Source organism: Hypanus sabinus, chromosome 3 (genome assembly GCF_030144855.1).
Source record: "Hypanus sabinus isolate sHypSab1 chromosome 3, sHypSab1.hap1, whole genome shotgun sequence".
Taxonomy (NCBI): Eukaryota; Metazoa; Chordata; class Chondrichthyes; order Myliobatiformes; family Dasyatidae; genus Hypanus; species Hypanus sabinus.
This window is the reverse complement of record NC_082708.1, coordinates 11,398,635-11,422,459: the sequence shown is the minus strand read 5'-3', so window position 1 is coordinate 11,422,459 and position 23,825 is coordinate 11,398,635. Positions and strand designations below refer to the sequence as shown.

At 41.9% G+C, this 23,825-nt stretch overlaps 1 protein-coding gene across 8 annotated transcripts in view; it reads right to left on the bottom strand.

Moving 5' to 3' along the window:
• Positions 1-310: 310 nt before the first annotated feature.
• Positions 311-23,825, bottom strand: part of pnpla4 (patatin-like phospholipase domain containing 4) — a 50,102-nt gene continuing 26,587 nt past the window's right edge. For 4 of the 8 annotated variants that reach the window (XM_059963742.1, XM_059963740.1, XM_059963741.1 and 1 more), the window contains 3 exons: positions 21,351-21,416; positions 5,340-5,492; positions 311-2,282 (listed from right to left, as the gene is read on the bottom strand). In XM_059963742.1, the coding sequence (XP_059819725.1) occupies positions 2,151-2,282; positions 5,340-5,492; positions 21,351-21,416 (351 nt within the window). In that variant the 3' untranslated portion in view covers positions 311-2,150. The other 4 variants (XR_009511074.1, XR_009511075.1, XM_059963743.1 and 1 more) reach the window with 4 other exon arrangements.

Below are 23,825 nucleotides of genomic sequence, written 5' to 3'. Positions count from 1 at the left end.
TGGGGTCTGATGTTCTTGTTGAGTTTCTGTGCAGTCAGTGGGGCATGGGGTCTGATGTTCTTGTTGTGTTTTTGTGCGGTCAATGGGGCATGGGGGCTGATGTTCTAATTGTTTTTGTGTGGAGGTAGACTTGTGGTCCCTTGTTCTTATTGCATTTTCTTTTGAAGTGAGGGGGGTTTAGGGGAGGTTGATGATCATGTTGCCATTCTTTATTTTGTGGGGATATGAGTTTACTGTTTCTCTTTGAACTTACTTCCATGGTTTTTCTTTTTTTTGTGACTATCCGGAGAAAAAGAATATCAGAGTTGCATATCGCATAGCTACTTTAATAACAAATTGTCTCATTTTTACTATGCACTGTACCAGCAGTTATGGTCGAAATGACAATAAAAGTTGACTTGACTTAACTTAAATGAACCTTTAAACCCAGAGAGGCCACTGCATCTGAGCCACTTAGCTCAAAGTCAGCAAACAATGCCACTTAGATCACATTTCTTCCCCAGTCCGATGTTTGGTCTGAACAACTGAACCTCTTGACTATGTCTGCATGCTTTTATGCATTGAGTTGCTGCCACATGATTAGCTGATTAGATATTTGCATTAATGAAGTGGATGGCCATTGAGTGTATCTAGCCATTCATTGACTTTGTAAACTTGCACAAAAATCTAGATTGCCTTGCTGTGAATGTACAGCTCAGGTTCACCTCATTAAGTGGTCTCTAAGTATATTTCCACTATGCTCTGCTTTTGCTTGTCATATATTACATCCTGTGGTTGACATTTGGGTACCCAGTTTGCTGCCTGGAGCCCCGTCATTTTACTCCAAACCTCAGGACCTGTGTAAATATATGTGATATTGGTCCCCAAAAAGAAAAAGATTCCAGGGTTAGAACTGGCAAGCACCAGTAGCATGAACAGCATCTATCATAATAATAAATTCATACTGGCATTGGTTTATCATTGGCACATGTACCAAAATACAATGAAAAGCTTGTCTTGCATACTGTTCATGCAGACCAGATCATTACACAGTGCATTGAGCTGGAATAAGGTAAAACAATAACAATTCAGAATAAAGTGTAAAAGTGAAGTGCAGGTCAATGATACGGTGCAAGATCGTAACGAGTTTGAATCCGTCTTAACGTACAACAGCATAGAAGCTGTCCTTGAGCCTGGTGGCATGTGATTTCAGACTTTTGTATCTTCTGCTCAATGGAAGAAGGGAGATGAGAGGATGTTTGGAATTGGCAGTGAGAAGTATAGACATAGTCCGTTGGAGGCAGTTCATATGTAAAAGGCAGCTGGACAGCTACAAGGCTAGGAAGGGTTTAGAGCAGAGGCTCCCAATCTTTCTATGCCTTGGATCCATACCATTAACCGAGGGATCTGAAGACCCCAGATTGGGAACCTTGGTCTAGAGTGATATGTGACAAACACATGCAAGTAGGGTTAGTTTAGATGGGCACCCTGATTCAACTGAAGGGTGCTGGTGCTGTAGCAGCTAGCATAACACTTTACAATCGGGGTCGAATTCTGTCCACTGTCTATAAGAAGTTCTCCCTGTGAACACGTTGCTTGTGTGGGGTACTGCAATTTCCTTCCACATTCCAAAAATGTATGAGTTAGGGTTAATTGTAGATATGCCATGTTGGCATTGTAAACATGGTAACATTTGCCGGCTATCTCCAGCACATCCTCAGACTGTGTTAGTTGCTGGCACAAATGACATATCTTGCTGTATGTCTCAATGCATATGTGACTAATAAAGCTAATCTTAGCTGTTTCTGTGTGGTGTAGCTCTATGACTCGAAATCTTTAGTGGATTTGCTCAACAGTGACCCTTGCTTTTATTGAATGATCTTAGTTAATGAAAAAATACAAGTAGAACAAAATCTCAAAATTCTACTTAATAAAGCCAAGATCACAAAACTTGATGGGCCAAATGGCCTGATTCTGCTCCTGTGTCTTATGGCCTAAAATGAGCTGTTAGGGAACTCAGTCGGCATCTGTGGAGGGAAATGGACAGTTGGCATTTCAAGTTGAGATCCTTCATAACCTCCTAATAAAATCAAGATTTTAAATCCGTTTTTTCACAGCTTGTGTCAATGCACACCATGCCAAATAGAAAAAGATTTGCAAGATTCAATGAATTACTGGAAGTAGTTTTTATTCCGCAGAAACCTCACAGCATCATCGAACCCTTTGTGATACAGAGACTCCATCCTCTCTTTGTTGGGTGGGAACAACGCATGATTGAGCTTGACAAAATTTGCAACGGACAACTGCAGAAATGAGGGTGGGTAGGGACAGGGAGCAATGGCAGGAAAGAAAAGGGTAGAGAATACATATTATTAAAATGTTGTATGGTTTAGTGTCTATTCATCCTATCATTGTACAAATTAAAGTATTTATATTCAGAAAAGATGGGGTGAATATGTGGGAAGGACAAACTATCTTCTCTGCTGCCCATTATAAATAGATTCAGAGTAACACATACAGAATGCTGGAGGATCTCAGCAGGTCAGGCAGCGTCTATTGAAAGGAGCAAAGAGTTGATGTTTTAGGCAGAGATCCTTCATCAGGACTGGAAAGGAAGGAGGAAGAAACCATAATAAGAAGGCGGGAGAGGGGAAGGAGTACAAACTGGCAGGTGGTAAGTGAAGCCAGGTGAGGGGGAAGGTAGGTGGGTGGAGAAGGTAGGGGATGAAGCAAGAAGCTGGGAGGTGATAGGTAGAAAAGGTAAAAGTTCAAAAGTTCAAAGTACATTTATTATCAAAGTACGTATGCATGCATACATACATATACAACCTATATGTACACAACAACGAAGTAAGTGCACGATACAACCTTGAGATTTATCTTCTTACAGAGAGCCACAAAAGGGCTGAAGTAGAAGGAATCTGATACAAGAGGAGAGTGGACCATGGGAGAAATGGAAGGAAGAAGGGCACCAGAGGAAGATGACAGACAAGTGAGGAGAAGAGAGGTGTATGGAGGGATATGGGCCAGGTGCAGTCAGTGGGACTAGGCAGAAAAATGGTTCAGCACAGCCAAGAATCAGAATCAGACTTTAATCGCCAAGTACCTGTGGACATACAAAGAATTTACTTCCGGCAGATGTTGTCTCTCTGCTCATATCAATAATAATGATAAAAAGGCCAGTTTCTGTGCTGTAATGTTCTATGGTTCTAAGAGGTAAGAGGGCAGCCAGAATGGGGGATAGAAGAAGAGAGAAGGGTAAGGGAAGAAAAATTACTGGACGTTAGAGAAATCAATGTTCATGCCATGATCCGTAGTTAATCCAACGCCTACAGCAGGAGCCAACAGAGGAAAAGACAAAGAGTTGCCACATTCTAACCGTTGCCATGAGCTGTTTGGAAATTGGGTCCTGAGCCTTCTTCCACGTGCTTTAGAAATGCACAGCACAGGGAAACAGGTCCTTTGGCTCATCGAGTTCATATCAACCAACTAACATCCATTTTAACACTGTGATGGCAAATCTGGCTGAGAGTGTGGTTAGAGAGCAGCAGTAATCACAAAGGGGGATCAGTGAGAAAGGACCTCACAGAACTTCTGAGAAAAACCTCATATATTTTTTAATACAGAGAGTGGTAAGTGCATAGAATGTCCTGCCCGGTGGTCTTTGTAGAGGCAGATACATTAGGGACATTTAAGAAACTCTCAGCTAAGCACATGGTTGATAGAAAAAATGAAGAGCTATGTAGGAAGAGAAGGTTAGATTGATCTTGGAGTAGGTTAACAGGTCAGCACAAGATTATGGGCTGAAGGTCCAGTATGGTACTGAACTGTCCTATGTTTTATATTCTAACACACAATATATACAATAAGCTGGAGGAACTTAGTGTGTCAGGTACTGAGCTGTCATGTTCTACGTTCTACACTAGAAGCAATCAATAGTGGGCGATTGACCTACCAACCCACATGATTCTGGGATGGAGTAGTTTAATTGTTTAAGTGAATTTTTAATAAATGGCATAGAGCCACAATTTATTTTTGACACCATTATGAAACATGGAGAGTGACCCATTCTGAGCCTGAGCGTGTCTGAAAAATGACTCAGTTCAACTTTAAATAAGGTGTGATTGGCATGCATTGGGCACCAAATGTTGGTCTCTAAATCAGGTCTTGTCACGACTGTTTACCACCTACAAATATTGGCACAATAAGATCCAATTTACATCCCTAATCTCCAAAACAAATTTCAATCAGTGAGGAGAACAGTACTCAAACAGCCCTGATTGATGGGCCCAAGATGAGTGTGAGGATTAGCTAAAATAACAAATCTGGGAATCTGGGAATACAGATCCATAATTCCTTGAAAGTTGTGTCACGGGGTCAAAAAGAGAGTTTTAGGCATGTTAGCTTTCATAAACCAGGTTACACAGCACAGGAGTTTTGGGATGTCATCTTGAAGTTGTATAAGATGTGAGGTCAAATTTGAAGTAATGTGTGCAGTTCTCATCAGCTCTCATACAGAAAAGAGATCAATAAGATTGAAAGAGAACAGAGAAAATTTGCAACGGCATTTGCTGCAACTCGTGGACATGATTTATAGGGAAAGGCTGAATAAGATGGGACTTTTTTTCCCCTGGAATGTAGGAGAATGAGGGGAAATTTGATAGTGGTATACTATATTATGAGGGGTATATTGGTATAGGGTAAGTGCAAGCAGGCTTTTCCCATTCAGTTTGGGTGAGACTAGAACTAAAAGTCACAGGTCAATAGTGAAAGCTGAAATATTTAGGAGGCACATGGTGCAAGTCTATTGAAATAGGCAGAATAGCAGTTTAGCATGGACTAGATGGAATGAAGGGTCTGTTTTTGTGTAGTCATATTCTATGACTCTATTCTATTCTATTCTATTCTATTTAGAGGGAACCTGAGGGAGAACCTCTTCACTCAAAGGGTGGTGAGAGTGTAGAACGAGATGCCAGTGGAGGTGTTGGATTGCAATATTTAAGAGATGTTGAAGCTCCAAGATTGGGTAGCTTCAGCATTCTGTGGAAGTGTGACAAATAAATTTGGTTTATTAATACCAATCCTGATTCTGAACTGAAGCGAAGCGAAGCATCCTCAGCACAGTGTCATAGTTCTTCACTCTGATGTTAAATCAAAGTCCAGCTCAGAATCTATACAAGCTCAGATGCATCATCTATGCAGTTGTATTGGTGGAAATAACCTTATTTAAAAATAAATAGCCACACTGTGTAGATGCATGCATTTGAACTGCAGAAAGTACTTAAATCAGCATCTAAGATATGGAAACTTTTCTGTCCTTGAAGTACCTTAGCAGCACATTCACTTTGAAAAGTACTTACAATGAAATCTTGCTTTGCAATCGTGATGTATAAATTTTTTTGGTCTTCATCTTGAGGGCAGATGTCCAACTTGCCACTGAAAGGTGATACAGTCAAGGTCCTCCCGCTGGATAAGATCGGAAGCCTGTTTGTCAGCCCGCCATCAATCCAAGACTAAAATTAACATTTTAAGAATGTGTCAAGATTAATTTTTTAAAAAACAAAAGAAGCTGCAAATGCCAGACATACAAAATAAATAAAAGTCAGCCAGTATTTGGAGAAAGTAATGTCAGGATAATGACCTTTCATCAAAATGAGAATATTTAGGTGGTCTTATAAAAAGCAGAGACAAAAAGACATACATAGATAACACAGAAGATAAGCAGCAAAATTTGTCATATGTACATCAAAACATGCATTCAAGTGGCCACCTTATTAAGTACCGCATGTACTTACTAAATTGCCTACAGAGTGTACGTCTGTGGTCTTCTGCTGCTGAAGTCCATCCACTTCTAGGTTCGATATGTTGTGCAGTCAGATACCCTTCTGCACTACAATGTTGCAATGTGTGGTTATTTGAGTTACTGTCACCTTCCTGTCAGCTTGAACCAACCTGGCCATTCTCCTCTGACCTCGCTCACTAACAAGTTGTTTTCACCCACAGAACTGCCACTCTCTGGATTTTTTTTGTTTTTCACACCATTCTTTGTCATCTCTAAAGCAGACCCTTGCTTAATGGTATTGGTTTAGAGACTATTGTGCATAAAAGTCCCAGGAGATCAACAGTTTCTGAGTTACTCAAACCCCATGTATGGCACCAACGATCAATGCACGATCCAAGTCACTTAGATTACATTTCTTCCCCATTCTGACACTTAGTCTAAACAACAACTGACATTCTTGGCCATGTCTGCATGCTTTTATACACTGAGTTGCTGCCACATGATTGGCTGATTAGATATTTGCCTTATCGAGGTGTACAGGTGTACCTAATAAAGTGGCCTCTGAGCATACGATGAAATGCATCATTTGCGTCAAATCATATCAACAAACCCTGTGCTGGGTGCCCCACAGGTGTCACCACATATCCAGAGCCAACATAGAACGCCCACAACCACAACCCATATGTCCTTGTGGGTGGAAACTGAAGCACCCAAAGAAAACTCATGTGGTTACGGGGAGAGCGTACAAATTCCTTACAGACAATGGTGGGAATTGAATGCTGATCATATGATAGCGTACAACACTGAATAGGCTGATCTTGAGGCAAATTTATATTAAATATTTTCATTCTGTGTATCATCCATCTCCCTCCATATAAATTATTACAATATCTGAACTCTTTTTTGAATATCCAGTCAAAGATAACCCAGGGAGATTTGATTCAGATTTATCAGGGGTATAGGTGCAATAAATGAAAGCAGGCTTTTTCCACTGAGGTTGGGTGAGATTAGAACTAGAGGTTATGGGTTAAGGGTGAAATGTAAAATATTTAATGGGAACATGAGGGGGAGCTTCTTCACTCAGGGTGGGGGGGGTGAGAGTATGAAATGAGATGCCAGTGGAAGTGGTGGATGTGGGCTTGATAGCAACATTTAAGAAAATTTTGGAGAAGTATAAGGAAGGTAGGGGTATGGAGGGCAATCGTCCAGTTTCAGGTCAGTGGTACTAGGCAGAATAATAGGTTGACACAGACTGGATGGGTTAATGGGCCTGCTCCAGTGCTGTAGTGCTCCATGAATCTATGACCCCCATCACCTAGGCCATGCCCTCTTCTCCTGTTGACAATGGGCAGGAGCTCCCATACCACCAAATTCAGGAACAGTTATCACCCTACAACCATCAGACTCTTACAGCAGCCCAGGTAATGCCACTCATCTCAACTCTAAACTGATTCCACAACCTACAGATTCACTTTCAAGTACTCTTGTTCTCAGTACTATTTTTATATTTGCACAGTTTGCCTACTTTTGCAGATTGGCTATTTGCCCGTCTTTGCTTACAGAGTTTTTTTGTGAAATTTTATAGTATTTCTTTTTTTAAAAAAAAACCCTTTTCAGGGCACCACCGTAGTGTACCGGTTAGTGCGATGCTATTACAGCTCAGGGCTTCGAAATTTGAAGTTCAATCTGACGCCATCTGTAAAAAGTTTGTACACCCTTCCCGTGAGTGTGTGGGTTTCCTCCAGGTGCTCTGGTTTCCTCCCACAGTCCAAAGACATTGACTTATAACATTGAGAGGACATATCCCTTAGAGGGTAATAGGCTGAAAGCATTCATCATCTAAGACACCCACCATCCAGACCATGCTCTTTTCTCGCTATAGGTTAATAGGTCATTGTAAATGTTCCTGTAATTAGGTTAGGGTAAAATAGAATGCTGCCGGGCTGGTGTGGGTGAAAGGCTTGTTCTGTGCCTGTCTCATGGCTGCAAGAAAATTAAATTCAATGAAATATGGTAACATGTATCTATTTTGAAGATAAATTTGCTTTGAACTTTGATGTCTTTCTCTTCTTTTCAGAGACAGAACTGCTGCTCGAGGCAATCTGAATAAATGTCAGTGCCATAAGAAACTATCATTGGAGAATAGAAGGCAAGATATGTGCTAACACTTCACCATGTAACATAGAGATTTGAGGACAATATTGCATGATGCTTCACAAAGGATATTTTGACTACCATGCTTACTGGGTCTCAGATGATCTTTCTGTTATCTAGTTTCACAATCTACCACTAAAAGCATATTTTGTAAACTAGTTTAGTTTCCGATAAAGAACCATTTAATCTGATATATGTCAGTGCTTTGGGCTTCTGGTGTAGACATCAATTGTTATTTTTGGTTTCATATCTAAAGATATAATTAATCTAAAACCCAGCATGTTGCAAAACAGAAAGATTCATGGCTGGAGAGTTATCAGTTCAGTGTTTCAAGCCTCCCTGCAGTCGTCTAGCTTTACATTTTTTTTAATCATTTCCAACACTGTTTACCTAGGTCTCAAGTATGTTTCAGTCACCAATGCCACAAAGTTTCAGTTTCACAACACTTCTGTCTCGCTTATGTTTTTATCGCGCGCTATCAAATTTGAATCATGCTTCAGTTAAGCATCAGTGATGGCACATTCACAAGGATTCAACCCTAGGCAGAACCCAAGTCCCCTCCCCAAGTACAAACATTCAGCATCAACTTTGGTTAATTAGACTTCCCAGGTTTCCCAGTTCTAATGAAAGCTTGTTAGCCTGTAACATTGCAACTTACAACATTGATTGACTCTGAGCACATAGAGGATATGAGGCTGAGAGCATCCATCATCCAGGACACCCACCATCCAGGCCATGCTCTCTTCTCACTGCTGCCATCGGGAAGGTGGTACAGCAGCCTCAGGCCCACACCTCCAGGTTCAGGAATAGCTACGACCCTACAACCGTTAGGCTCTCCCTGAACCAACATGGGTAACTTCACTCACCTCAACTCAGCACTAAACTGAGGCTGTGGCCTGCAACTACCAGTCTTCCGAATCAGTTTCATGGCTGTGGACTCACTTTCATGAACTTCAGTTCTGAATGTTATTTGCTTACTTTTATTGTTTGCATGATGTTTTCTCTTCTCTGAATGTTTGACAGTGTTGCGTTTTTAATGAGTTCTATGGGGATTCTTTATTCTGTGGTTGCCTGTAAGGAGACAAATCTCAAGGTTGTAGATGGCATATATACTTTGATAATAAATGTACTTTGAACTGAACTGATTCCACAACCTATGGATTCACTTTCATGGACTCTACAACTCATGTTCTCAATTTTATTTATTTATTATTACCTAGGATATTTTGATATCCCAAGGAAGCAGACTGGAAGACCCCTTCAGGGTGCTGAATTTTCGTAGCTCTGGCGACACGCTGATTCAAGGCTGGGGCCCCGACTGAGACATCGCGGGAGAACACGGAACATGGGGAACAGGAGGTCAGCTGTCATGGGCTGTGTCCAGAGACCTGAGCCTTCAGGGCAACTCTCTGGGCACAGAGCTCAGAAAAAGCAATGCAACAGACTTTTAACATTGCTGTGAAATGGGGTCACCTCTTTTTCCCTTATTAGGGAGCGAGAGATCCTCTGGTATGTTGAATTACTGGGTAAATGAGTAGTCTTTGGGGTACAACAATTTTGTGTCGTCATTGATGCTTTGCTGCACACTCGAGTCCTTGGTGGAGGTTGCTGATGCTTTTTTGCTGGTGGGGGTGGGGGGGGGGGTTGTTGCCTTGCTGTTGCTTGCATGTGGGAGGGGGGAGTTGGGGGGCTTTGGGATTCTATCGTTTAACTGTCATTCATTCTTTGGGGTACTCCTCTTTTTGTGGATATCTGCAAAGAAAAATAATTTCAGGATGTATATTGTATACATTCCTCTGACATTAAACATACCTATTGACCTAGTTTGCCTTGTGCCAGTGGTTGCTTGCCTTTGTGTGTGTGTTTTTATTGATTCTATTGTGTTTCTTTTTATCTACTGTGAATGGCCAGAAGAAAATGAATCGCAGACTAGTTTATGATGTACTTTGATAATAAATTTATTTTGAAGTTTGAACTTTGAGAGCTGATCTGATAGAGACGTATAAAATCCTGAGGGGCATAGATAGCGAGAATGCACTCAGTCTTTTTCCCAGGTTTCGGGAAATCAAGAGCTGGGCGTAGGTTTAAGTTGAGAGGAAGAGGAAACACAATGCTTTACAGTACCAGCAACCCCGGTTCATTTCCCGCCCCGCCCGTAAGGAGTTTGTACATACTCCCTGTGACCGAGTGGGTTTCTCTGGGTGCTCCAGTTCTTCCCACTGTCCAAAGACGTACCGGTTAGTAGGTTAAATGGTGATTGTAGATTGTCCCATGGTTAGGCTAGGGTTAAATTGGGAGATCGCTAGATGGCACAGCTCGAAGGGACGGAAGGGCCTATTCCACGCTGTATCTCAATAAATAAATAAATAAATTTGATGGGAACTCATGGGCAACTAATTTTTTTTTAAAACAGAAAAGGTGGCGTATATGTGGAATTAGCTGCTAGAGGAAGGTGTTGAGGCAAGTACCTTAACAACTTTTAAAAAGCAGTTGGGATAGGTACATGGATTAGATAAGTTTATACAGTTGTTGTCAAACGCTGGTACAAGGGACTAGTTTGAATAAGGAAACTTTGCTAGCATGGACCAGTTCGTCCAAAGGGCCTAGTTCCTTGCAGAATGACTCTACACTGCTCCACCTAGTAAGTTCCTCCAGCAGACTGTTTGTTGAACTTTTTATTCTCTCCACAGATGCTGACTGAGCTTCTGGACATTTTTGGCATTTGCTTTCAGAGATTTAAAGATTCAAAGTGCATTTATTATCAAAATATGTATACATAATACAAATCTGAGATCTTTCTTCCCGCAGGCAGCCACAAGACAAAGAAACGCCATGAAACCTGTGCAAAGAAACATCAAACACCCAACGCAAACTGCAAAAAAACAAGCACATATAGAATATCAAACATCATACCATAAGTCCAGAAGTATTCCGTATAGTTCAGTTCTGCACTGTTTAGTTCAACACTGTTAGCCCACTGCAGGTTGCAGGACAAAATACTCTTTCCTGACCTGCCCCAGACCACACTGATCACCCCAATGAAACTGCTCAAAAACAGCAAAAAAAAAGAGTAAACAGAATCCAGGAACACATGCAACATGAACCTCAAAGTCCCCTAAAACAAATTCACAGCCTCTCCAATCAATCCTTGAAATGTGGATCCTAAGATTCCTGCACTTTCCGCTGACAGAAGCTAGCAAGAGAGAGAGGAAGACCGGTCAAAAGCAGGCAGCTGGTGCCGAACACCCGCCTGTCCTCTGCTCTCATCCTTGTCAACCTCAACCTTACTGGACAGCTCAATCAGAGAGAAGCAATGGAGTCAATCACAGGCTCACGCCCTCAACGCCTCAATCAGAGAGAAGCAATAGTCTATCATGACCCTTCTCCAGACTTACAGGCCTTCAGACCACACACTCTGCTCCAAACTTCACCGAACTCCCTTGGAGATGGCAAACCGCCAGATTGATCAGTCCAAAAACACACCATCAAATTATAAATGACAGGCTCCAATCACATGCAGCTTAGTAACAGAATCATATTATTTAAATTTATTTCAGATTTCCTACAATTTCTTGTGTTCTGCAGCTTAAATCCCAATAATGTTTCTCTCTCTGTTCTTTTTCACCTCAGTCACGGGTAGCTGTGCTGAACGCACTTTCTCAGCCACAACCACCACCACTGCCACTCATATCATTCAGCTTCTCCTCTGTTCTCTTCCTTCCTGTGCTTTTTTGACTCATGCTCTCGCTATGACAAAAGATCTCCAAGCTGAAATACTGACATGGCTTCTCACTCCACAGGGGAACTGCAATATTTATTGAGGGAAGGACATGAGATCAGAAAATATACTTTCAGTGGAGCAGGTAGTATCCATCATTAAGGATCTTCACCATCCATGACATGCCCTCTTCTCAGTACTACCTTGAGGAAGTACTGGAATGTGAAAACACATAGTCAACGTTTTTGGAACAGCATCTTCCCCTCTAGTCTATGAACAGTCTATGAACCCATGAACACTACCTCACTTTCCCTCTTTTGCACTAATTATTCTTCTTGTAACATAGTAATATTTATATATCGCATTGTACTACTGCTACAAAACAACAAATTTCACAATATATGTCAGTGATAATGAACCTGTTTCTGATTCTGTTTGAGCCCTGTTGTCTATTTCGGCTTTCACTTGTCCTGACTAAGGAGTTAAATTTCTCCTGAGAGAAAATTAGGGATGTTCTCTTTCTATGGACTTTACCTTTCCTGACATATTTTCTCTGGTACATAATCATAATCAGAATCAGGTTTAATATTATTGGCATATGTCATGAAATTTATTGTGTTTACAGCAGCCATACAATTCAATCCATAATAATTGAAAAAAAACTGTTAAGTATTGCGAGTATGTATATATATTCACACAGTTAAATTAAATAAGTAGTACAAAAATAGAAATAAAAAGTAGTGAGGTAGTGTTCATGGGTTCAATGTCCATTCAGAAATTGGATGACAGAGAGGAAGAAGCTGTTCCTGAATCACTGACTGCGTACCTTCAGGCTTCTGTACTTCATTCTGTTCATAGCAATGCAACTAAGTCATGAGCTGAGTGATGGGGGTCCTTAATGATGGATGCTGCCTTTTTGAGACATCGCTCCTTGAAGATATCCTGGATACTGTGGAGGCTAGTGCCCATGATGGAGCTGACTAAGTTTACAACTCTCTGCAGCTAACTTCAATCCTATGCAGTAGTTCCACCCCCCCACCCCATTCCAGATAGTGATGCAGACAGTTAGAATGCTCTCCAAGGTACACCTGTAAAAATTTGCATGCCTTTGGTGACATAGAACACCACAGCATAGTACAGGCACTTTACCCACAATATTGTGCCGACCTTTTAAGCTATACTAATATCAGTCCTTTCCATATAGACATCCATTTTTTATCATCCATGTTTTATATCCTCCAATGGTGTTGTCCCACTATTGGCAGATGTGCCTTCAACAATCTGGATCCAGACTCAAAGTACTTTCGCCAGTTTTCTCCCTCGTCCATTTTAAGACTCTGGTTAAAGGTGAACTTACTAATTTGCTGCCTTCACACTTCGATCTTACATAGCAATTTTAATTAGGGTGGACTGCAGTCAATGAACAACAGAGCATTAGATTGAACTGAACTGGACTGAACTGGACTGAACTGGACTGTTTCATTGATTTTGTGGTTTGATGTTTTATATCTGCAGGTATCCTGATCTCTGCAAGAGACTGGCAGCTGTTGGTGGACCTCAAAAGGCAGCTGAAGTTCCCCAACCATATCGCAGCCAAAACCCTGCGACCAGACATTGTCCTTGTGGCTGAGTCTACGAAGCAGGTGGTGATGCTGGAGCTGACAGTCCCATGGGAAGATCGCTTGGAAGAGGCCTTTGAAAGGAAGCTCTTGAAGTACGCGGGACTGGTCAGTGACTGCCAGCAGGCTGGATGGAGAGTCGGTTGTAGGGGATTCGCAGCCCATTCCTTAGCCAGAGCCTACAGCAATTTGGGCATCGAGGGAGAGAGGAAGAGGAGAGCCATCCGCAGTACCACCGATGCCGCAGAGAGGGCCTCAAGATGGCTGTGGCTCAAGAGAGTGGAGCCATGGAGTCATGTGTAGCTAACCATCTGGACACAAGCTGGGGTCTGATCAGCCCCAGCTGGGTCACCTGGAGGAGGGTGTATGATGTTGAAAGACCCGAAACACCCGAAACACCCAGTGATTCCAGGAACATCACTAATGATGTGTCCAGAAGCATCAGTAGATGTATGCACACAGCAGCATATTCTATATATTTTCCTTTTTTTTGCCATTTATGCAATTTGTTCTTTGTTTTGCACATGTGGGGGGGGGGGGGAATTGATGTTTTTCTTTGAAAGGGTTTCATGGTTTTCTTTGTTTTGTGGCTGTGGGAAGACTAATCTCAGAATTATAAATTGCATACAGACTTCCAATAATAAATATAATTTGACTCTTTGAATTTCATACCCACCCAATATCAAATTTTCTCTACCATCTCTCCTGTACAACACCTTGAGATATTTCTTTTGATTCTTAATGGCAAAACTTAAATGCAGGCAGTTTCTGTTATATAGAGAGCCTGGAATTGGTTGCTTAATTTCTAATTTTCCTTTTTGAGGCCATCAGCCCATCAAGTGTATGCCAGCTCTCAATGCAAACCCACCAATCTATTGGAGTGAGTCACAAAGTCACACAGAACAGAAATAGGCTCTTCAGCCAAACCAGTCCATGCTGACCAAGATGGTCATCTAATCCCCACTTGCCCGCATTTGGCGCTTTTCCTTTTAAACATTTCCTATCCATGTACTTGTCCAAATGTTTTTAAAACGTTACTACTCTACCTGCCTCAATTACTTCCTCCCTCCAGTCAGCTCATTCCACGCATGGACCACCCTCTGGGAGAAAAAGTTTTCCTTGCAGATTCCTATTAAACCTATCCCTTCTCATCTTAAAACTAGTACTCTCCATTTTTTGATTCCCCAACACTGGGGAAATAAAACTTTGTGAACTCACCCTATCTATGGTCATCATGATTCTATGTGTCAGTCTCTGTGTGTAGTTTTTTATTCATTTTATTGTATTGCTTTGTTTTCCTGTGAATGCCTACAAGAAAATGAATCTCAAGGTAGCATACGGTGACATACAAGTAGTTTGATAATAAATTTACTTTGAACTATATATCTATATCACCCCCTCCTCCTGCACTTCAATTAATATTTTTAGCTGACCAAGCTCTATAACTCAAGCCCTCAAGTTGTGGCATCCTCATAAATCCCATCTGCACTCAAGGTTATTGGCATCTGACTATGCATGTATACGACTAAATGAAACAACATTCCTCCAGGCCATAGAGCACCCACAAAACATACGCCACACACAGCACATAAAACTAAATATTACCACCAATAATAAAATATAATTCAAAGTGCATGTAGTGTGCAGCACAGATAAATAGCTCACTGTCCAAGTGACGACACCTCGGTGACGGCAGGTAGTCATCAGTCTTGCAACCTGAGGGAAGAAGCTGTTACCCAGGTTGGCAGTTCTAGACCAGATGCTCCTGTACCTCCTTCCTGATGGTAGTGGGTCAAAGTGATTGTGGGGTGGGTGGTACTGATCCTCAACAATGCGTCAGGCCCTTATGGTTTCATAGTATCTTACCGAAAACAAAGGCGAACAAAGCTGAACATAATACTCCAAGTGCAGTCTTACCAACATCTTATACAATTCCTGTTGCCTGCTCCCTCATTCCTTCAGTATTAACAAGTGTGCATGGTGTGGAATGCCAAGATGGCCTTCCCCACCATGACACGTTCAATGTGTCGTACATACATACTTAGCATCTCAGCTGATGCCGGGGAACCCTATTGTGTCTCCATCTGCTCAATCCCTGTCAGAGACAAATAGACCTGGCGCTGGCAAAGCAGACTTGACGCAGGTTCCAATGTAAAAAAAAACCATATTTACAGGACAGAATAATAAATAAGGCTACTTATTTGCAATGTGACCTCCACTTGTGAAAGAGTACAATTTTCCAACGCACAGAAAATGCTAGAGGAACTCGGCAAGTTGAACAGCTCATATGGAGAATTATTTTGACTGTGACCTTCCATCAGGACTGGAGTAGAAGCCAGAATAAGAAGGCAGGGGAAGAGAAAGAGTACAAGCTGGCAGCTGATAGATGAGACCAGCTGAGGGGAAAAGTCAGTCGGGGGGGATGAAGTAAGAAGCTGGGAGGTAATAGGTGGAAGAGGTAAAGTGGAAGAAGAAGAAATCTGATTAGAGAGGACAGTGGAGCATGGGAGAAAGGGAAGGGGGATGGGAGGCAGAGAGAAGTGATGCGCAGGTGAGAAGAAAGGGTGAGAGGGTAAGCAGATTAGGGAATGGTAAAAGAGGGAAGAGAGAGGGGGCATATTACTGTAAGTTAGAGAAATCAATGTTCATGCCATCAGGTTGGTGGCTACCCAAACAGAATAAAGGGTTTTGCTCCCTCAGTCTAAGTTTGGCCTCATCATGTCAGCAGAGAAGACCATCAAGAAACATGCCAGAATGGGAAGTCCAGCTGAAATGGATAGCCACTGGGACATCCCGTCTTTTATGGCGAACAGAACAATGTTGACTGTTTATTTCCTTCCACAGATGCTGCCTGACTTACTGAGTTCCTCCAGCACTGTGTGTGTGTTGGTCAAGATTACCAGCATCAGCAGAATTTCTTGCTTCTATAATTTTTCAGTTGTATATATTGCTTTGAAACAGACACATTGTTCCTTTGAGAAGGGGAATAGCAATCGTAGCAGTGGTCTTTCTGTTGACTCTAGCAATGACGTAATGATCTTGGGAGGCAAAAATCCACTCGATCAGTACGAGTTACAAGCTAGAATAAATTATTTAGACTGGAAAGTATGGACATGGCCTTTCCTTAACTGAGCAGAAGCAAATCCCTGGTGGAACTGTTGGGAAACATTAGATCCCTGCACCACTGAAACAGAATCAGATTTTAAAACCATAAGACACAAGAGCAGAACTGGGCCATTCAGCCCATTATTTCTGCTCTGCCATTCCCTCATGGCAGATGTATTAACTCTCCCAATTCCATTTCCCTCCCCTAAACTTTTGATGCCCTTACTAATCAAGAACCTATTAACCTCCACTTCCTATTACTTGGCCTACGTTGCCACAAACAGCTAGATTGAAATTCCACAGAGTCAGCACCATCTGGCTAAAAAAATGCCTCTTCTTCTCTGTTGTAAAGATTTTTATTGTTTTCTTAGGCCGTGTCCTCTGATCCTAGACTCCCCCACTTTAGGAAGCATTCTCTCCACATCCACTCTATCTCAGCCTTTCAATATTTGATAGGTTTCAAAGAGACCCACCCCCGCACCAATTCTTCCGACCTCCAGTGAGTACAGGCTCAGAGCCAACAAATGCTCCTCATACATTAATTCATTCATTCCAGAGGTAATTCTTGTAAACACCCTCTGGACCCTCTTCAATGGCAGCACATCCTTTTTCTGATAAAAACTGTTCACAATACTCCAAATGTGACCGGACCAATGCCTTAAAAAGCTGAGGCTTTACTGAAATATGTTGTGAAACTTGATTTGTAGCTGCAGCACAGAGTAATACTATAAACTACAATAAGAGATCTATATAAAAATAAAAAATATAATAAAATATAAATAGATACTGCAAAACGAGAGGAGTAGATTTATCGTCCTTTCTGAAATCAAATGACTAAGGGGAAGAAGCTGTTTCTAAAATGTTGAGTGCTGCACTCAGTCTTAAAGTACAGCCTTTGTCAGCCAAGTCAATGAGTACAAGAGTTGAGAAATCGTGTTACAGCTATACAATACGATAGTTATGCTGCATTACTCACAAAATGCCGGAGGATCTCAGCAGGTCAGGCAGATTCTATGGAAATGAGTAAACAGTCAATTTCAGGGCCAAGACCCTTCATCAGGACAGGAAAGGAAAGGGGAAGATGCCAGAATGAGAAGGTAGGGAGGAGCGGATAAGCCAGAAGGTGATAAAGGAAGAAGCTGGGAGGTGATAGGTGGAAAAGGCAAAGGGCTGGAAAAGAAATCCGCTAAGAGATTTGAGGACCATGAGAGAAAAGGAAGGAGTTGGGGCACCATGGAGAGATGATATCCAGGTGAGGAGAAGAGGCAAGAGTTCAGAGCAGAGAAATGAAGAGTGAATGGAAAGGGGAAGAAGAAAATATTACCAGAAGTTCAAGAAATTGATGTTCTTGCCATCAGGTTGGAGCTACCTAGATGGAATATGAGGTGTTGCTCCTCCAGCCTGACTGTGGCTCCATCGTGGCAGAAGAGGAGGCCATGTCCAAATTGAGCAACGTCATTATTATTACACTACAATCTTTGATCAAGCGAGCAAGAGAAAGTGCAGAAAAGATTCACAATGCCTACACTGGTCGGTTTGAGTTATAATGAGAGTCTGAATATGCTAAACTTTGTTCCTTTGCTCCAAGGAGGCTGAGGGGTGACGTTTTATGCAAGCTCCTGACAGAGGTAGGATCTATCAGACTATTTATCAGCCACAGACTATTTCTCAAGGTACAGGAGTGTAAAACCAGAGGGCAGGGGTTTAAGGTCAGAGGGGAAAGACTGAAGGAGGATGTGAGGATGAGGTTTTTCCAGTCCGGGGGAAGGGGAAAGGGTAAATGGAACAAGCTGCCAGAGGACATGTTATAGACAATTACATGTTTAAAAGATATTTAGACAGATAGAAAAGGTGAGACAGACACAATAATAACATTTAAAAGACACTTGGACAGGTACATAGCAGGAAAGTGTTGAAAGGATATGGGTCAAATGCAGAAAAATGGGAATAGTTTAGATTGGCATCTCAGTCAGCATGGATGAGTTGATCTGAAGTGTACGTTTCCATGCTGAATAGCTCCATGAACTAATGCATCCAGAAAAAGAACGCAAAGAAAACTGAGGCAGGAGTAAGCCTCACGCTTTTAAAGATGTACCGTGGAGAGCATTCTAACTGGTTGTGTCACCATCTGATATGGAGGGGCCACTGCACAGGTTCAGTAAAAGCCACAGAGGGTTGCAAACTCAGCCAGCTCCATCATGGCCACTAGTATCCCCAACATTGAGGGTGTCTTCACAAGGAAGCCTCAAAAAGACTACATCCATCATTAAAGATCCCCATCACCCAGGACATGCCCTCTTCTCATTGATGCCATCAAAGAGGTAGTACAGGAGTCTGAAGGCAGGCACTCCACATTTTAGGAACAATGCACACAAATTGCTGGAGGAACTTAGCAGGTCAGGCAGCAACTATGGAAAAGAGTAAACAGTCAACATTTCGGGCCAAGACCCTTCCTCAGGACATTTTAGGAACAGCTACTTCCCCTCTGCCATCAGATTTCTGAATGGACAATAAATTCATATACATTATCTCACATTTTTTGTTTTTTTCCTCTCTTTTTGCTGTATGTGTGTGTATATAAACATACATATATACACGCATTCACATTTTTTATTATGTATTGCAATGTACTGCTGCTGCAAAACAGTAAATTTCACAACATGTGCCAGTGATATTAAACCTGATTCTGATTATGAAGCCTGTCCCACTATTCATAATAATCACTGATTATCTGCCCCGACCATCAATTCCTATTCTGTACCAGCTCCCATACCCCTCAATTCCCTGATCTTCCAAATATTTAACCCCTGCTTTTCCATATTCATTAGTTGGTAGGTATTCAGGAATTAAGTGCCAGCAATGCCAGCCAGAGTAATTTCAGCCTGTACCCCATTCCACCCATCGAACTCACCCACTGGGCACAACGTTAGCGTAGTGGTTAGTGCAACGCTGTTACAGCTCAGAGAACTGTACGATAGGGTCTTTTAAGAGTCTTTTGGATAGGTACATGGAGCTTAGAAAAATAGAGAGCTATAGGTAAACCTAGTAATTTCTAAGGTAGGGACACATTCGGCACAACTTTGTGGGCCAAAGGGCCTGTATTGTGCTGTAGGTTTTCTATGTTAACTCTGGAGTTCGGAGTTTAATTCTGTTGCCGCCTGTTTAGGAATTTGTACCTTCTCCCCCTGAACCATGTGGGTTTCGTCTGGGTGTTTCAATTTCCTCCCACAGACCAAGGACATATCGGTTAGTAGGTTAATCGGTCATTGCAAATTGTCCCGTAATTAGGCTGGGATTAAATAGATGGTTTGCTAGGCAGTACGGCAAGTTGGGCCGGAAGGGCCTGTTCTGGTTGGGTGGGTGGGTGAGAGGGATGGATACCTAAATTTAAAAAGTATAAATTAAAAGGAAAACCACACATAATTTTCAACTCTGGCAACTTCTCTCTGACACTCCTGCTTTGAATGTTACACTACTGCCCTCAAGTGTCCATCTCTGGAGCTGCACACAGTTTGAAAGCTTACATGGATTTAAATCGAGGGATAGAGTTTAAAAGTCGTGATGCAACGATGCAGCTCTATAAAACTCTGGTTAGACCACACTTGGAGTACTGTGTCCAGTTCTGGTTGCCTCACTATAGGAAGGATGTGGAAGCATTGTAAAGAGTACAGGGAAGATTTACCAGGATGCTGCCTGGTTTAGAGAATATGGATTATGATCAGAGATTAAGGGAGCTAGGGCTTTACTCTTTGGAGAGAAGGAGGATGAGAGGAGACATGATAGAGGTGTAAAAGATATTAAGAGGAATAGATAGAGTGGATAGCCAGTGCCTCTTCCCCAAGGCACCACTGCTCAGTACAAGAGGACATGGCTTTAAGGTAAGGGGAGGGAAGTTCAAGGGGGATATTAGAGGAAGGTTTTTTTTACTCAGAGAGTGGTTGGTGCATGGAATGCCCTGCCTGAGTCAGTGGTGGAGGCAGATACACTAGTGAAGTTTAAGAGACTACTAGACAGGTATATGGAGGAATTTAAGGTGGGTGGTTATACGGGAGGCAGGTTTGAGGATTGGCACGACATGTGCTGCACTATTCTATGTAACTTGCTTTACAGCTTCTGGTGTAAGGAGTTCAGCATTAACAATTTCAACCTCAGTTCCCGCAGTGCTAGCATTGAGAGGTTTTGGATCCTCCCTTCATTTCTGTGAGTAATTTCACATATTTAATCATCCTCCATTTACACCCCCTCAACACCTACAGGTTCACCATTCACTGATGCCTGTACCACTGTCATTCACTCCTCTCCATGACCCTTTTTGTCATGTACCTACCTCCACTGATTCACAGACATTATCCTGTGTTCTCTCCACTGCCCCACTCTTCCTCTGCATCTTAAAACTTTCATTTCCAATCTTTTCCAGTACTGATGCATGCTGGACAATCTCCTTTTACCTCCACCCCACCAACTACCAAATGTGGCAAAAGATTCAGAAGCCTGTAAGCACATACCACCGGGTATAAGGACAGCTTCTAGCCCACTGTTACAAGATTATTGAACAGTCTCATAGTATTAGGCCTCCCAATCTACCTTGTCATGGTCTTGAGCTTACTTTGCACTGCACATTCTCTGTAACTGTAACACTTTATTCTGCATTCTATTATTGCTTTTCTCTGCAAATGGATGTCGGTTTGATGCAACACTTGAGAAGTTTGGACAAGCACATGGATTGGAGGGCTATGGCACAGTTGCAGATTTACTGGACTAGGCAGACTTATGGTTCGGCATGGACTAGGTGGGCCAAAGGGGTTGATTCTGTGCTGTAGTGTTCTATGACTACAAAATGAACTGTCTGTAACTCAGTACATGTATCAATAATAAACCAATTTACCAATAGGTTAATGATGTGCAACATTAATTCTTGTTTCTCTCCCCACAGACGCTACCTGACCTGTTGGTTATTTCCAGCATTTTTTATTTAAATTAATTTCATACTCACTTCTCCTTTGTACTCCACGGCCCTGAACCCAGCGTAGAGAGGCACAAAGCTGCTGGCAAGTAGAACCTAGTAAAAAATAGTGAGTGTCAAAGGGAAATCTGCAAAGATTCAGACTTTTGAATGCCTAATGGTATTAATATATGGTAATGCACCATTCTAAGAAGCTTAATCCCCGTTTGTCCTGAAACATTTCTGGGATCTTGTTCGGAACAAGCTTCTATTTCCTATATGTTAATAATGACCACAAAGAAGTTAATTTATGTGGCTGTAACAATGAATAATGAATTCCCATTCCCATTCCAACATGTCTTATGGTCTTATAAGGCAGGATAATGGGGTTGAGAGGGAAATGGATCAGCCATAGTGAAATGGGGAGCAAACTTGATGGGCTGAATGGCCTACTTCTGCTCCTATATCATATGGTTTTACGTCAGTTTATGGCCTTCTCTATTGGCACAATGAGGCCACACTCAGTTTGGAGGAATAACAGCTCATATTTCAGTTGGGTAGCTTCCAACCTGATGGCATGAACATCAACTTCTAATTTCCACTAATTTCTCCTTGGTCCTTCCCTTTGCTAATTACCATTCTGGTTCCCCTCTTATCTTTCTCTTCTCCTCACCAACCCATCACCTCCCTCTGGTTTCTCTCCTCTACATTCTCCCATGATTCACTGTCCGCTCCCATTAGCTTCATTTTTCTTCAGCCTTCACCTCCCAGTTTCTTACTTCATTTCCCTCTCCCCACCTACTCCCTCAACTGGTCTCACTTGTCACCTGCCAGCTTGTAATTCTTCCCCTTCCCCAATCTTCTTATTCTGGCTTCTTTCCCCTTCTTTTCCAGTCCTGATGAAGGGTCTCAGCCTGAAATGTTTATTCCTCTCCATAGATGCTGCCTAACATGCTGAGTTCCTCCAGCATTTAGTGTGTTACATAAAAGAAAATTACTTACAAAAAAATTTAAAAAGTAAAAGAGCCAGAAGTGCCATGGAGCTGCTGCCTTGCAGAGCCAGAGATCCAGGTTCTCTCCGTGACCAAATGGGTTTCCTACAGGTACTCTGAATTCCTCCCACATCACAAAGATATGAGGATTAGTTACCTGCTACAAATTTTCCATGTTGTGGATGTCAGGGCAAAATCTGGGCTGAAGTTAATGAGGGGAGAGATTGGGCAAGGCTAGAACTACAGGTCATAGGTTAAGGGTGAAAAGTGAAATGTTTAAGGGGGATCTGAAAGGGAACTTCTTCACTCAGAGGGTGGTCTGACTACAGACAAGCTGCCCACAGAAGTGGTGAATGCAATATTTAAGAGAGATTAGATAGGTACATGGATGGGAAGGGAGGGAGGGCAATGGTCCAGGTGCAGGTCGATGGGACTGGGCAGAATAACAGTTCAACGCACATTAGATGTTTTTGTGCTACAGTTCTCTATGACTCATTATGCTTTACAGTACAAATGATGCGAGTTCAATTCCCGACAGAGCCAGTAACGAGTTAGTGCATTCTCCCCAAGAACACACGGGTTTCCTCTAGGTGCTCCAGTTTCCTCCCACATAATTTTAAGGTGAATGGAGGAAAAAATGGGGGGGGGGGTTTATATATACAGAGTGGTAGGTACAGCATCCTGCAAGGAATGGTGGTAGAGGGAGGCATATTAGGGACATTAAAGAAAATCTTAGATAGGCACATAGATGATAGAAAAACGAAAGGATATGAAGGAGGGAGGGTTGGATTGATCTTGGAGTTGATTAAAAGATCAGCATCATGAATTGAAGGGCCTGAAACGTTCTATGTTAACATTGGGTTTTTTATAGTTTAATAATTATAAATTATTCTAGAAATTATTGATAAACCCCTGAGTAACTATATTTTTTTCAAATCCTGGTTAGTTCAAGAGAGGGATAAAAGCAATTTTTCTTACTTTAGACAAGATCTAATCTGCAATATCCCAGGTGGATCTAAATTAAAACTGTTTGTAGAACAAAATATGACATTTATAAGAATGTTAATGTTAAGGGAAGGTCAGTGGTAATAAATCACACTGGTGAGCAATAAAGCAAGAGATATAGCAGGCAATAAGCAGTGTTATGATCAGAGTTGGCTTTATGATAAAAATTATCTCCTTTTACGCTGAACATCAGTATCTTGACCCTCATATATATTATTTCTCGCTTTCCTCATTAAAGCCTCTACCCACAATATTTTCCAGGGTTTCCAGATATTCTGCACACCCATATGACCCTGCCAAGTAATCTTCATCTACACGCACAGAACAAATCAGACAAAGTGCTTTCTCCAGAAACATAGTTGATAAGTCTTATTTATTTATTTGGAGATACACAATGGAACAGATGCTTCCAGCCCATGTCTTTGGAGTGTGGGAAGAAACTAGAGCACCCATAGGAAACCCACAGTCACAGAAAGGAAGGTACTTACAGAGGCCATCAGAATTGAACTCTGACCTTCAACGCCCTGAG